The sequence below is a fragment of the Dendrobates tinctorius genome, unplaced genomic scaffold (genome assembly GCF_039654945.1).
Source record: "Dendrobates tinctorius isolate UK_male_01 unplaced genomic scaffold, ASM3965494v1 ptg000011l, whole genome shotgun sequence".
NCBI lineage: Eukaryota > Metazoa > Chordata > Amphibia > Anura > Dendrobatidae > Dendrobates > Dendrobates tinctorius.
In genome coordinates, this window is record NW_027361679.1 from 37317288 (window position 1) to 37332534 (window position 15247).

At 51.8% G+C, this 15247-nt stretch overlaps 2 protein-coding genes across 4 annotated transcripts in view; one reads left to right on the plus strand and one right to left on the minus strand.

The window, feature by feature from the left end:
- Positions 1–15247, minus strand: part of SDAD1 (SDA1 domain containing 1) — a 204422-nt gene that overhangs the window by 157882 nt on the left and 31293 nt on the right. For all 3 annotated transcript variants that reach the window (XM_073541097.1, XM_073541116.1, XM_073541107.1), the window contains exon 10: positions 14450–14519. In XM_073541097.1, coding sequence (XP_073397198.1) covers positions 14450–14519 — 70 coding nt within the window. The remainder of the gene's footprint in view (positions 1–14449; positions 14520–15247) is intronic.
- On the plus strand, positions 2810–14393 carry LOC141051206 (uncharacterized). Its single transcript, XM_073548086.1, has 3 exons — positions 2810–2936; positions 3152–4048; positions 14323–14393. Exons 1-3 carry the CDS (start codon positions 2810–2812, stop codon positions 14391–14393), a joined length of 1095 nt encoding a protein of 364 aa, XP_073404187.1.

Here is a 15247-nt window from a genome sequence, read left to right on the forward strand (position 1 = left end):
GCCCAGTAAAATATTCTCTCCGCTAGGGCTTGGTGTGGTCGATGCCTGGGACCTCCCTGGTGCTTCAGGAACGAAACCGCTGTCACGTTGTCGGACAATATTTGGACATATTGATTCTTCAGGATAGTCCGGTTTCGCCTCAGGGTTTCCCAGACCACATAACATTCCCTGAAGTTGGAGGATTTGTTTCTGTTGTCTTCTGGCCATCCTTCCTTGAAAGATCTTCCCTTCTACGTGGGCTCCCCATCCCCACGTGCTGGCGTCTGTAGTGACTACTATGTATGGAGTGGTGGTCCATAGTACGCCCACCTGCAGGTTTTTGGGCTGTGTCCACCACTGCAACAATCTCTTCACAGGCCCTGGTAACTTCATGGGTTTGTCGATTGAAGGCTGACTCCGGTCCCATATTGCGAGAATCTCCTTTTGTAAGGGTCTCGAATGGAACGGAGCCCATCTGACGCACAGAATGCATGCCTTCATTAGGCCCAGAACCTTCATGCCTCTCTTATGGAGGCGCGGTGCTTCAACAGGTCTTCGACTTTGTCTTGAATTGTCTCCTGCTTTTCTTTTGGCAGCAGGGATATCCTGCGTCCTGAGTCTAGGAGAACTCCGAGGAAGACCTTCCTGCTCTCTGGTATCAGGTCTGACTTCTGTCAGTTGATAATCCAGCCGAGGAACTCCATTATTGTGATCGTTTGGTTTCTGTCTCGAATGAGTGCTTCTTCGGATCCTGCCACCAGGAGGAAATCATCTATGTATGGTATAATCACGATTCCTTGGCTTCTCAGGTAGGCCACTACCTCCGCTACCAGCTTTGTGAAGATTCGGGGGGAAGAAGCCAGCCCGAATGGGAGGCATTGGAACTAGCAGGTCTGACTGCGAACCTTAGCAATCTCTGGGATGAGGGATGGATTGGGACATGATAGTAAGCACTCTTCAGGTTGAGGGTGCACATGACAGCGTCCCGGTCTATTAGATGTATTGCTGACCGAATTGATTCCATCCGGAAACTTTTGTACCTGACCCAGGCATTTAAAGGTTTTAAATTTATAATAGTTCGGGCCTCGCAGGATGGTTTTGCGATGGAGAATAGGGAGGAGTAGTGTCCCTTGCCCATCTCTCTCAGAGGAACAGGTGCTATAACCTCTGAACTGACCATATCTTGTAGGTCTGTCCACATGGCGGAGTCTGATGGGACTACGGTGGGGGAAATATATCTGTCGGGGGGAGTGGAGCAAACCTCTAGGCTGTAGCCCTCCGCAATGGTTCTGAGGACAAACTGGTTGTGGGTAATCTGGGCCCAATTTTTTGCAGAGGCAGAGTCTTCCCCCAATACCTATGGTGTTATTTCCTCCTAGATCTGGAGGTTGACGCAAAAAGGGAGACCTTGCTTCTCCCACCCTGGCTGTGGGAGCTCCTGTAGGAGCCTCTGTTGAACATGCCCTGGCTTCTAAAGTTGGGCTGTCTCCTAGAGAAGAATGCTCTCCAAAAGGACTGGGGCAGTTTGGTTTTTCCTCTGCAAATCCATGGTTTTTGTCGGAAACTAGCTCGAAGATGTTATCTAGGGCTGGCCCGAACACCCTCCCCCCCGAGAAGGGGATGGAACATTGTTTGGCCTTTGAAGCGTTATTCCCGACCAGGATTTAAGCCAGACCACTCTCCATGCTGCATTAGACAGGGAGCTGTTCCTGGCTGCAAATCTTACTGATTCGGCCGACGTGTCTGACAGGAACACCGTGGCCAACTTCATGAGGGGAAGAGATGCTAGGATATGGGATCTAGGGGTCTTGTTGGTCAGACGTTCCTCCAACTGACCCATCCACAGGAACATAGATCTGGCCACCCAGGTGGCTGCTATGTTAGCTCTAATAAGAGCTGCAGAAGTCTCCCATGTCCTTTTTAAGAGAATGTCCGCTTTTCTGTCCATTGGGTCACGGAGGCTTGATGAGTCTTTGAACGGGATGGCGGTCTTCTTGGTGACCTTGGCTACAGGAACATCAATCTTAGGAACCTCTTTCCATAATCGTGTTTCCTCAGGATCGAAAGGCAGTTGACCCTTAAAATCACGGGCAGGGTGGATAAAAATCAATGTTTTTTTAAAAAAAATTTAAAAAAAAAAAAAAAAAAAAAAAAAAAAAAAAAAATCGGATTTTTTTGATTTAAATCGGATTTTTTTCAATAAACTGCTTTTTGAGGAAAATATTTTACCATCCAAAGGTTCTTCCATCATGAGATAAAGCTGAGTTGTTTAACTCAGTAGAATAAAGGCTGTATATGTGTAACATTCACAATGCCATGCTCTTCCAGAGGTTTCTGTAGGATTAGTGGGCAGTTTCTCTCCTATATTATCACAGACGCTCGCTTTACTTACGCAGTTCTCAAAACTGAATTTGACTCCGCAGAGGTCCCAGCCTCTTCTTCATGGCAAAAATTTTACAACATGAACAGAGTTGAGAAAAAGACCTTAATCCTATTGTTCTACAAACCTATGAATACAGAATCAACCCCTTCAGTGCCAAGTCCAAGAAGTTAGACAATGTTTCTGATTGTTTGGAGTGGAATAGATCTGCACAACACAAGAAGAATGTGAATCTAAGTGTGAGGAGGAGGAAGGGCAAGCAGACAAGAAAATGAAAGTGAAACTTTGAGCACAATACTGCAGCATAGCCACAGATAGACAAGTCTGGATCTGTTTGTGTGTACGATCTGAGGTTTATTACATTCTTTCCTTATAATGGCAGCAGGCCGTAAAAGAGACCCAGTTTGGGAATATTTTAATGAAGCTCCTTCGCCTATCGGTAAGGCAGGCATGCGTGCAAAATGCAAACGATGCAACAAAGAGATGCAAGGCCTGGTGGCGCGAATGAGGCAACATCATGAGAAGTGCGGTGATGAAGATGACCAAAGAAACACTTCTGAACAGGCAGGATCTTCAGGTTGGTAAACATTTTTAATGAATCCTATTTCTAAAGACTGAACTGTCATGTGTGAGAAAAATTATATTTCTTATTATTACTGCATGTTACTGTCATTTGGTACAGTTATGAAGAAAAACAAATATTCCTTTTGGGGCACGGGCAGTGATGTGTTGTGTACAATAAGCAGAAATTGTATAAACAATAAAATAACAGCATTGACTTTTTTTGTTTAGGGGAATTCATGGATTCTGGAAACTATCCACCTCCAAGATCACCATCATCCTGTTCTACAGTTTCAGAGTTATCCATCCAGGATAGTGCTTCATTAGCAGCAGCATCATCATCATCAGACACCCACAGCCACATATCACCATCACCCAAAAGGAAGAAAAAACCTTTACCTCCTGGAACCACCATAGATAGGTTTGTGATAAGAACTAGCAGATTAGAAAAAGAGTTGATTGATGAAAAAATTGCCCAGTTTATTTATGCAACGAACTCTTCTTTCCGTCTGACTGAGAACCCACATTTCATTAATATGGTTCAGTCACTGAGACCAGGATACAGTCCACCCAGCAGAGCTGATGTTGCAGGGAAACTGCTGGATCAAGTGTATGACAGAGAAATGGAGCAATGTGCAACAGCTCTGGAGGGTAAAATTGTTAACCTAAGTATTGATGGGTGGAGTAATGTCCACAATGATCCTATTGTATGTGCTTGTATAACAGAAGAAGGTAAAGTCTTCCTTGCACAAACAACTGATACGTCAGGAAATGCACACACAGCAGAATACTTACAAGAAGTGGCAGTAAAAGCTATAACGACATGTGAACAAAAATTCAAATGTCTAGTACGCAGTTTGGTCACTGACAATGCTGCAAACGTATCCAAGGTGAGAAGAGATTTAGAAGAGCAGGGAGGGAATACAAAGCTGCTAATAACATATGGTTGCAGTGCTCATTTGCTGCACCTCTTAGCCAAAGACTTAAGTGTTCCAGAAATAAAGGCTAATGTTGTTGAAATTGCTAAATACTTCCGTAATAATCATTTTGCTGCAGCAGCTCTGAAAAGGATGGGTGGAACCAAGCTAACGCTCCCGCAAGATGTTAAATGGAACTCTGTGGTGGACTGTTTTGAGCAGTATATCAAAAAATGGCCTATTCTGATGACACTTTGTGAAGAAAATCGAGATAAAATAGATGGCACTGTCACGGCCAAAATCCTCAACATTGGGCTTAAGAGAAATGTTGAACATATGCTAAGCTTCCTGAAACCCATCTCTCAAGCTTTAAACAAAATACAGAAAAATAGCTGTTTTATTGCGGATGCTGTTGAAATTTGGAAGGAACTGAGTGAACACTTAAAAACAGAACTACACATGGACAGAATTAAATTACAAGCAGTAAACAAACGAATGGGACAAGCACTGACTACAGCTCATTTTTTGGCAAATATTGTCAATATCCAATATCAGGGTCAAAACCTAAGTGCTGAGGAAGAGGAGTTAGCTATGACATGGGTATCCAGCAATCATCCATCTTTAATGCCAACTATAATAAACTTCAGAGCTAAGGGGGAACCATTCAAGAAATATATGTTTGCTGAAGATATTTTAAGGAAGGTCACACCAGTAAACTGGTGGAAGTCACTTAAGCGCTTGGATTTAGAGACTGTTCAAGTAATGATTTCACTTTTAACAGCAGTAGCTTCTTCTGCAGGCGTTGAAAGAATATTCTCTTCCTTTGGACTCATTCATTCTAAATTGAGAAATCGGTTGGGACCCAATAAAGCAGGAAAGCTTGTTTTTCTTTTCCAGATTATGAATAGGAACAAAGAAGAAGATTGTGAGGTACTCCTGGGGTGGACCCGCTAGACCGTGGCAACGAACCTCCCGGGGGCGAGCTGACCAGGTGGACAACCCCCTATACAGGGAGTGTTTGGGGCAAGCCCGCGGGTAACTATTACCACGGCAGCTGGTACCCAGGGGATGTATCGACAGACAGACAGGTAGATCCGAGTTGGGGACACAGGACAGACGGGCCCGAGTTGGGGACACAGGACAGACGGGCCCGGCTTGGAGACACAGGACAGACGGGCCCGGCTTGGAGACACAGGACAGACGGGCCCGGCTTGGAGACACAGGACAGACGGGCCCGGCTTGGAGACACAGGACAGACGGGCCCGGCTTGGAGACACAGGACAGACGGGCCCGGCTTGGAGACACAGGACAGACGGGCCCGGCTTGGAGACACAGGACAGACGGGCCCGGCTTGGAGACACAGGACAGACGGGCCCGGCTTGGAGACACAGGACAGACGGGCCCGGCTTGGAGACACAGGACAGACGGGCCCGGCTTGGAGACACAGGACAGACGGGCCCGGCTTGGAGACACAGGACAGACGGGCCCGGCTTGGAGACACAGGACAGACGGGCCCGGCTTGGAGACACAGGACAGACGGGCCCGGCTTGGAGACACAGGACAGACGGGCCCGGCTTGGAGACACAGGACAGACGGGCCCGGCTTGGAGACACAGGACAGACGGGCCCGGCTTGGAGACACAGGACAGACGGGCCCGGCTTGGAGACACAGGACAGACGGGCCCGGCTTGGAGACACAGGACAGACGGGCCCGGCTTGGAGACACAGGACAGACGGGCCCGGCTTGGAGACACAGGACAGACGGGCCCGGCTTGGAGACACAGGACAGACGGGCCCGGCTTGGAGACACAGGACAGACGGGCCCGGCTTGGAGACACAGGACAGACGGGCCCGGCTTGGAGACACAGGACAGACGGGCCCGGCTTGGAGACACAGGACAGACGGGCCCGGCTTGGAGACACAGGACAGACGGGCCCGGCTTGGAGACACAGGACAGACGGGCCCGGCTTGGAGACACAGGACAGACGGGCCCGGCTTGGAGACACAGGACAGACGGGCCCGGCTTGGAGACACAGGACAGACGGGCCCGGCTTGGAGACACAGGACAGACGGGCCCGGCTTGGAGACACAGGACAGACGGGCCCGGCTTGGAGACACAGGACAGACGGGCCCGGCTTGGAGACACAGGACAGACGGGCCCGGCTTGGAGACACAGGACAGACGGGCCCGGCTTGGAGACACAGGACAGACGGGCCCGGCTTGGAGACACAGGACAGACGGGCACGGCTTGGAGACACAGGACAGACGGGCACGGCTTGGAGACACAGGACAGACGGGCACGGCTTGGAGACACAGGACAGACGGGCACGGCTTGGAGACACAGGACAGACGGGCACGGCTTGGAGACACAGGACAGACGGGCACGGCTTGGAGACACAGGACAGACGGGCACGGCTTGGAGACACAGGACAGACGGGCACGGCTTGGAGACACAGGACAGACGGGCACGGCTTGGAGACACAGGACAGACGGGCACGGCTAGGAGACACCGGACAGGCGGGAACAGGGCTGGACGGGACACGACCACGGACATCCCGAGCCTAGGAGAGAGGATAATGGAAGAGGCAAATGAGCAACGGACGGACAGGATGCAGGGGCGTACATAGAGAGCGGCCAGAATCACTAAGGAAGCGCAGTGATAATCAGGCACCCCCAGCAGGAAGAGGCGCCCTGATATAGGGGAAGTAGGAGGCCTTCCGGGTCGTGACCTCCTAGTGGAGGAGAGGAAGGCGCGCGTCCTCAGGAGGAGGAGGAGGAGGCGCGCGTGTGCCCGGGCATAGTGTGTGCGCGCGCCCGCCGAGGAGGAGGGGCGGGAGTGCGCATCCGGCGCTGTCCAGAAGACCGGACGGAGGAGAGGAGCCGGGAGAGACCGCGGAGAAGCACGCGGCAGCCAGCGCCGAGACGAGGAGGCCACCGGGTAAGCTGCGGCCGGGAGGAGGCAAAGGGAGGAGGGCGCGGCAGCCGCCGCGTGACAGTACCCCCCTCCTTACGCGCCCCCCTCCGCAGTCCGGAAAAAAATTTAGCCAAGATTCGAGAAGCCTGGATGTTCTCCTGGGGCTCCCAGGACCTCTCCTCGGGGCCAAAGCCCTTCCAATCAACCAAAAAAAAAGTTCTCCCCTTTTGTCTCCTCATGGCCAAAATATCTTTAACCTCAAATACATCGTCTGCGGAGACAGGCGGAGGCGAGTGAGGGGCCTTAGAAAGGAAACGATTGAAGATGACTAGTTTTAGCAAAGACACATGAAAAGCATTAGGGATGCGGAGAGAGGCGGGAAGCCGTAGTTTGTAGGAGACATCATTAATACGGGACAAGACCTCAAAAGGTCCAATATAGCGGGGACCCAGTTTATGGGAAGGGATTTTGAGGCGAATAAACTTGGAGGCTAGCCAAACTTTATCACCTGGGTGATATGGCGGGGCATCCAGGCGCCTTTTGTCTGTGTGTTTCTTAACCCTGTTACGTACCAACTCGAGAGCGGCCTTGGTCTCCTGCCAGATCCTGGAGAATTCACCGGTCAGAAGATCAGCCGCCGGTACACCCGAGGCAGGAGGAACCGGTAGAGGTACACCAGGATGTTGCCCGTAGACGACAAAGAAAGGGGACTTGCCAGAAGAATCACTGACGTGGTTATTATAGGCGAACTCAGCCAACGGGAGTAGTTCAGCCCAGTCGTTCTGGTGGACATCTGCCGGAAGTAGTTCACCAAACTCTGATTCGTCCGTTCTGCCTGACCGTTGGACTGTGGGTGGTAAGATGAGGAAAAGTCGAGAGTGACATCCATCGATCTGCATAGGGCTCTCCAGAAGCGAGAGGTGAATTGGACTCCTCTGTCTGAAACAATATGTTGGGGCAGTCCATGAAGACGGAAGATGTGCTGAACGAAAATCTTCGCCAAGGCTGGGGCCGATGGCAAGCCGGAAAGAGGGATGAAGTGTGCCATCTTACAAAACCTATCTACCACCACTAGGACGACAGTACAGTTGGCAGACTGGGCCAGATCCGTAATAAAGTCCATGGCAATGTGTTGCCAAGGAGACGAGGGTACTGGAAGCGGGTGTAGAAGACCAGAAGGCAGCTGCCTAGGCACCTTGATCTTGGCACAGGAGAGGCAGGAGGCGACGAAATCCCGGACATCCTGGGGAAGAGTCGGCCACCAGTAGTAGCGGGACACCAGGAGAAGTGTCTTTTTAAGCCCGAGATGGCCAGCCAGCTTGGAAGCATGTCCCCAGTGTAGGATTCGTCTTCGGTCCTTCTCCGGCACAAAAGTCTTGCCAGGTGGGGGTGAGAGAAGAGAAAGCGGTGCCACCGTGATGAGCCGGGATGGATCCAAGATATGCGCGGGTTCCTCTTCGACATCTGCGGAAAGAGAGGACCTGGACAAGGCGTCAGCTTTGAGGTTCTTGTTACCTGGACGAAAATGCAGATCAAAATCGAATCGACCGAAGAACAGAGACCACCTGGCCTGCCGTGGGTTGAGTCTCTGTGCAAACCGAAGGTAAGCAAGATTTTTATGGTCTGTGAAGATTGTGAAGGGATGTGCGGCACCCTCCAATAAGTATCTCCACTCCTCTAGAGCTAACTTGATGGCAAGCAGTTTTCGGTCTCCGATGGAATAATTCCGCTCTGAGGTGGAGAAGGATTTGGAAAAGAAACCGCACGTAACGAGCCTACCAGAGGAAGACTTTTGAGACAAAACCGCTCCAGTTGCTGATGCATCCACTTCGAGGACGAACGGTTTGTTGACATCAGGACGATGGAGTACGGGAGCCGTGGCAAATGCTCGTTTCAGAGATAGGAAGGCTTCCTCTGTTTCAGGGGTCCAGACGTGCGGGTTGGCTCCTTTACGGATCAAAGACGAGATAGAGCCAGCCAATGAGGAAAAATGAGGGATGAACTGCCGATAGTAATTTGCGAAGCCGAGAAATCGCTGAATGGCTTTTACCCCTTGGGGACGTGGCCAGTTAAGCACGGCAGACACCTTCTCCGGATCCATACGCAGGCCAAAGTCGGAGATGATATAGCCTAGAAATGGAAGGGAAGACTGTTCAAAGGCGCACTTCTCCAATTTGGCGTACAGGCGATTCTCCCTCAATCGGAACAGTACTCGGCGGACATCTCTTCTGTGGGTGGACAGATCGGGAGAGAAGACAAGGATATCGTCAAGATACACGACCACACAGGAGTACAGAAGGTCTCGGAAAATGTCGTTCACAAATTCCTGAAAGACTGCGGGAACGTTGCACAACCCGAAGGGCATGACGAGATACTCGTAGTGTCCATCCCTGGTGTTGAAGGCGGTCTTCCATTCATCTCCGGAGCAAATACGGATGAGATTGTAGGCTCCACGGAGATCCAATTTAGAAAAGATTCGCGCCCCTCGTAGCCGGTCGAACAACTCGGGGATGAGAGGTAGAGGATATCTGTTCTTGATGGTAATCTGGATAAGACCTCGATAGTCAATACAGGGGCGGAGAGACCCGTCCTCCTTCTTGACAAAAAAGAAGCCAGCTCCAGCGGGAGAAGATGACTTCCGGATGAAGCCTCTGGCCAAATTCTCCTGTACATATTCAGTCATGGCCTGGGACTCGAGTGGACTCAACGGATAGATTCGCCCCAGGGGCAGAGTCGAGCCGGGAACAAGCTCGATAGGGCAATCATATTGCCGGTGCGGTGGAAAAGTCTCTGCCTCCTTCTTATCAAAGACGTCCGCAAAGGCCAAGTAGGCCGAGGGCAAATCCGCAGGGCCCGAGACAGGAGACGAGCATTTGAGGGGTTGTACCGGACGAAGACATCTAGTCTGGCAGAAGCGGCCCCAGCGAAGAATGTCTCCGGACCGCCAATCCAGGACAGGTTCATGCATCCTCAACCACGGAAGACCCAGGAGCAAGGTGTGGGATAGAGACGGCAGCACGAAGAAGGCTATTTTCTCACGGTGCAGGACCCCGATCTGTAATTCCAGCTCTTCAGTGACCAGTGTAACGGTCTCGCGCAAGGGAACGCCGTCGACTGAGGCTAACTGCCGGGGAACCTCCAAGGACCTGACAGGTATCCCCAATCTCTTCACCGCCTCGAGTTGGATAAAATTTCCAGCAGCCCCTGAGTCAATATAGGCTATCTCCGAAAAACGTTTGGAACCCTGGATAAACAAAACAGGAAGGGTCAAGGGTAGAGAGGTATCAAAGGCACCTAGGGAGGCCTCTCTTACCTGTCCTAGGCGGAGGAGTTTCTCGGCCTCACAGGGCAGGAACGCAGGAGATGGGAGGCGCTGCCACAATAGAGACAAAGACCATGAGTGAGTCTCTCCTGGCGGCGTAGCTCTGCGGGCCTGAGTCGGTCTACTTGCATGGGTTCAGGGGCTGACGCCGAGGTGGAAGGCCGCGAGCGGGGAGGACTGCGTGTCGGAGGAGAGAAACGAGTGGGCCTTCTCTCCCTGGCGACCTCGCGGGAACGCTCCCGGAAACGCAGATCAATTCGCATTGCCAGCGAGATGAGATCCTCCAAAGACGTAGGTGTATCCCTGCCTGCCAACTCGTCTTTGATTCGGGCCGACAAGCCACGCCAAAAAGCCCCCACCAGAGCCTCATTGTTCCATCCAAGCTCAGAGGACAACGTACGGAACTGGATGGCGTACTGTCCCACAGAGAGAGTACCCTGGCGAAGGCAAAATAAGGACTCGGTGGCGGAGACCAGACGGCCGGGCTCATCAAAGACCTTACGAAATGTCTCCAAGAAGGTCACGAGCTGGGAGACTATCGGGTCATCACGCTCCCACAAGGGATTTACCCAAGCCAGTGCCTCACCCTCTAAGTGGAATATCATAAAGGCCACCTTGGCCCGGTCGGAAGGATACTGTAGGGGTGCCAACTCGAAATGCAATTGGCACTGGTTAATGAACCCCCGACAGAGTTTGGGATCTCCGCTATAGCGTGGGGGTTTGGCCAACAGGGGGGAGGAATGAGGAACTGCCACAGGCGCAGGGACAGCGGCCGCCGTCTGTAGAGCTAGTAAGCGGTTATCTACTGAGGCTATATAGTTCAAAATATGGGCCTGGGTGTCGCGCTGCTGGGCAAGTTCCTGCTGTAAGCCGGAGATTTGGGAGGCAATCCCCGGATCGGAGGTTTGCAAAGACGAAAGTCGTGACTCCATTGATTTGAGGAACGACATGATCCTCGCCTGATTCTCACGAAGGAACAAAAGTTCCTTTTGGGTCGGGGTACCAGCGGGATCCATGGCCTGATTATTCTGTGAGGTATTCCTGGGGTGGACCCGCTAGACCGTGGCAACGAACCTCCCGGGGGCGAGCTGACCAGGTGGACCACCCCCTATACAGGGAGTGTTTGGGGCAAGCCTGCGGGTAACTATTACCACGGCAGCTGGTACCCAGGGGATGTATCGACAGACAGACAGGTAGATCCGAGTTGGGGACACAGGACTGACGGGCCCGGCTTGGAGACACAGGACAGGCGGGCACGGCTTGGAGACACAGGACAGACGGGCACGGTTTGGAGACACAGGACAGACGGGCACGGCTTGGGGACACAGGACAGACGGGCACGGCTTGGAGACACAGGACAGACGGGCACGGCTTGGAGACACAGGACAGACGGGCACGGCTTGGAGACACAGGACAGACGGGCACGGCTTGGAGACACAGGACAGACGGGCACGGCTTGGAGACACAGGACAGACGGGCACGGCTTGGAGACACAGGACAGACGGGCACGGCTTGGAGACACAGGACAGACGGGCACGGCTTGGAGACACAGGACAGACGGGCACGGCTTGGAGACACAGGACAGACGGGCACGGCTTGGAGACACAGGACAGACGGGAACAGGGCTGGACGGGACACAACCACGGACCTCCCGAGCCTAGGAGAGAGGATAATGGAAGAGGCGAATGAGCAACGGACGGACAGGACGCAGGGGCGTACATAGAGAGCGGCCAGAATCACTAAGGAAGCGCAGTGATAATCAGGCACCGCCAGCAGGAAGAGGCGGCCTGATATAGGGGAAGTAGGAGGCCTTCCGGGTCGTGACCTCCTAGTGGAGGAGAGGAAGGCGCGCGTCCTCAGGAGGAGGAGGAGGAGGAGGCGCGCGTGTGCCCGGGCATAGTGTGTGCGCGCGCGTCGAGGAGGAGGGGCGGGAGCGCGCACCTGGCGCGGTCCAGAAGACCGGACGGAGGCGATCGCCGGACGGAGGAGAGGAGCCGGGAGAGACCGCGGAGAAGCCCGCGGCAGCCGGCGCCGAGGCGAGGAGGCCACCGGCGAGCGGGTAAGCTGCGGCCGGGAGGAGGCAAAGGGAGGAGTGCGCGGCAGCCGCCGCGTGAAAAAGATGATGATGAAGATGACGACAAGTGAGCTACAGAGGACAGCAGGGACAGTAGTATTTAAGTTTTTCATGTGTCGGCTGGGCTGACAGTCTAAGTTTCTTAAAATATATATATATTTTGTTTAGCCAAATTAGTTAACAAACATGGATGTTTGTTTAAGCAAATAACTTATGCTGTAATGTTGTTATTGTTTCAGTTGAATAAATCTATTTAAATTGTTATTAAGGTCAGGATTATTTTTCTCCTTCCTAAGTACAACAGAACAGTGGTGTCCAAATATGAATGATTAACCCATTAAACTGGGGAGAAAAAAGTAATATAAAAAGTGATTCTAAAAATCTTCATCTACTTGCATGTTAAAGTAGCAAGAACTAGTTTAGGTAGAAACTTTGATTTAAATCACTGATTTAAATCAAGCCTTACTGACTAGTGATTTAAATCAGTTAGATTTAAATCAAATCCACCCTGATCACGGGACAGTAATAGTCGACTTTCCGCATCTTTCCATTCATCTAGGATCATCACTTTGATTTGTTCGCTTATAGGGAACACCGTTAGAGACGTGAGTCCCCCGAACATCAGGTCCTGTTTAGATTGCGGCTTAGGGACTTCCCCGATCTGCATAGTGTTTCTCACAGCCTGGACCAACTCGTCCGTGTCCACTGCCATAAACAGGTATTTTCTGCCCGGTCCTGGCTGTCTGCTGGGATCTCTCCTTCCTCCTCTGGATCAGAGTCCCGGAAGTCGTAACCGTCGACAGAGCTTGGTTCGGACTCTGGTCCTGCCTCCCACCTTGGTCGCTTGCGGCTCGGCCATGGGCTAGACATGGAGGCCTGGACGTCCTCACGTATCAGGGATCCCATCTCTGAGAGGAGGGATGGCTGCTCATCTCTTATGATCCTCAATGTACAGGGTCCACAGAGGGTTTTGCCGTGGGTGTCTGGCAGCTTTACACAGCATACAGGGCATCTGACAAATTTTGCTGAGGCCTTGCCGGGGTCTTTAGTCAGGGTCTGGGGGGCTGCTGGGGTTCCCTTATCCTAGTGGTGTAAGGTAGGGGTAGTCAGGTCAGTCCGTCCTGTGCTGCGGGGCTGGCTGTAGGGAGGGTGGTCTGCGCCAGAAGCACTTACCCCTCCATCTGCTGGAGCTTCTGCTTAAATTGCTGCCTCGTCCTGCGTTGCAGTCAGTCTCTCTCCCCCAGAGCACGCACTGAGGTTCAAAACCGGCGTCCGTGACGTCACCGGAAGTGACGCGCGTCTTCTTGCGAGAGGCCAGGAACCACACGCCGGCCACTTACGCGCTCCAGCCTGGACCGCTAGTCACCGCCTGCGTCCCTGACGGCGCTTGATCGTGACGATGGCACCCACCCGGAAGCCCAGCTGACTGCGGCGACTGTGCTCCACACCGCTTCCATCCTGGATCCAGCGGTCAGATGTTTGGAGCAGAGAGCCTCCCACCGGGAGGAGCGGCTCCCTCCAGGAGCGTTGTCCTGCTCTCTGGCCTTTGGGGCAGAGGGACTCCCCACCGGGAAGTTTCAGCCCTGGGCTTCTTGACAGGGGGAAGGCTTGGACTGGCCGCACGATCCCCCCGGGGCCCCTCCGGTAAGCTTCCGCAGCGATCCTCTCGTGTCCCTCCATGCAGGGACAGGAAAAACACTGAGGGAAAGGGGTGGGACGGGACCTTTTAACCTCTCGTGTGCTTACCCAGTCCCTGTAAGGAGGAAGGACGTCCATGGTGCGGTCACGGTGGACGTCCTGGAAATAAGTTTTATTATACTCACCCAGGGGGAAGGCGGTCTGGTGCAGTCCGATGGGTGTCGCAGGTACGGGTCTGGCGCCTCCCATTTTCTTGCGATGCCGCCCTCCTGCAGGGATCGCAGCGCATTTTTTATGTGAGTAAAATATTTCACTGCCTGTTTGTTATGTAATCCCTACGTGTTGCGGGTGTCGAACAGCAGCGAGACATGTAGTTGCAGGGACTCGAACATATTTTTCGAGCACACCAAAAAGATTAGGTTAGCACGTGAGTTATGTTCGCTCATCACTAGTAGTAATAGCAGAGACCTTGTGAACAATAACTTTATAATTGAGAAAAACTGAACTTGATGGACCCATGTCTTTTTTCTACATTTAGTTCTTTTATGGATCTACACTAATACAAACAACTACAATATGACTAAAGTCATTAGACAACATCTAACCTAAAAAGATTGAAATGGGAAATTGGTTTCCTTTGTAACATGAACCATAAATTTAATTACCTTGTGGGTCATGCACCAGATGAATCGCTGAAAAGTTGAAAACCTCTGGCCGTCTTTTCTTTTTATGTTGCTGAATGATTCAGAAACAATGGCACAAAAGAGCAAAATTAATAAAAGTGAAGTTTCCATTACTTTTGCCACCTCTCATTTCAAAAGATAACACCTTATAGTCAACTCTCAAGCTTTTCATTAGAACAGTTTAAATAGGACATTTCACCAGTTGGCCACATTATGCAATAGTGGCTGCACACCCAAATAAAATGCAGTTTTTATTTTTTAATTTCTCTTCTCCAGTGCAGAGATATTAGCTTGTAAATTATAAGTGATTGCTTCGCTAGGAGAATGTACTTTTTCCACCTTGCACGACATTGCCCAATCATAAGCTGCAGGTGTCATGCAGGGAGAAAGAGAAAAAAAAAAAAGTCAGAAGAACATGCTTTCTCCTGAGAGATGGAATCATAGACAGCCCTGATCTCTACTCTGACTGTGTAGTATAGAGCAGAGCTGAGTGAGATTACAAACACCTGTGGCAGTTCCATCTTCTGGAAGTGAATGTAGGGGAGTAGAGCTGCAGAGGTGTTTGTAATCAAACTCAACTCTGCTGTATTATCAGAAATTACAACCGAAACTTTACGGCCGAAGTCACTCTTGCAACTGCAATGCGAGAAACTCGCGCAAGTCTCTCGCAGCAATATCCGGCACTGCCTTCGGCACTCGGAACCGGAGTGTGCGGCTGCATGTATTTCTATGCAGCTGAATGCTCCGGTCCCAAGTGCCGGATATTGATGAGTGTCTCGC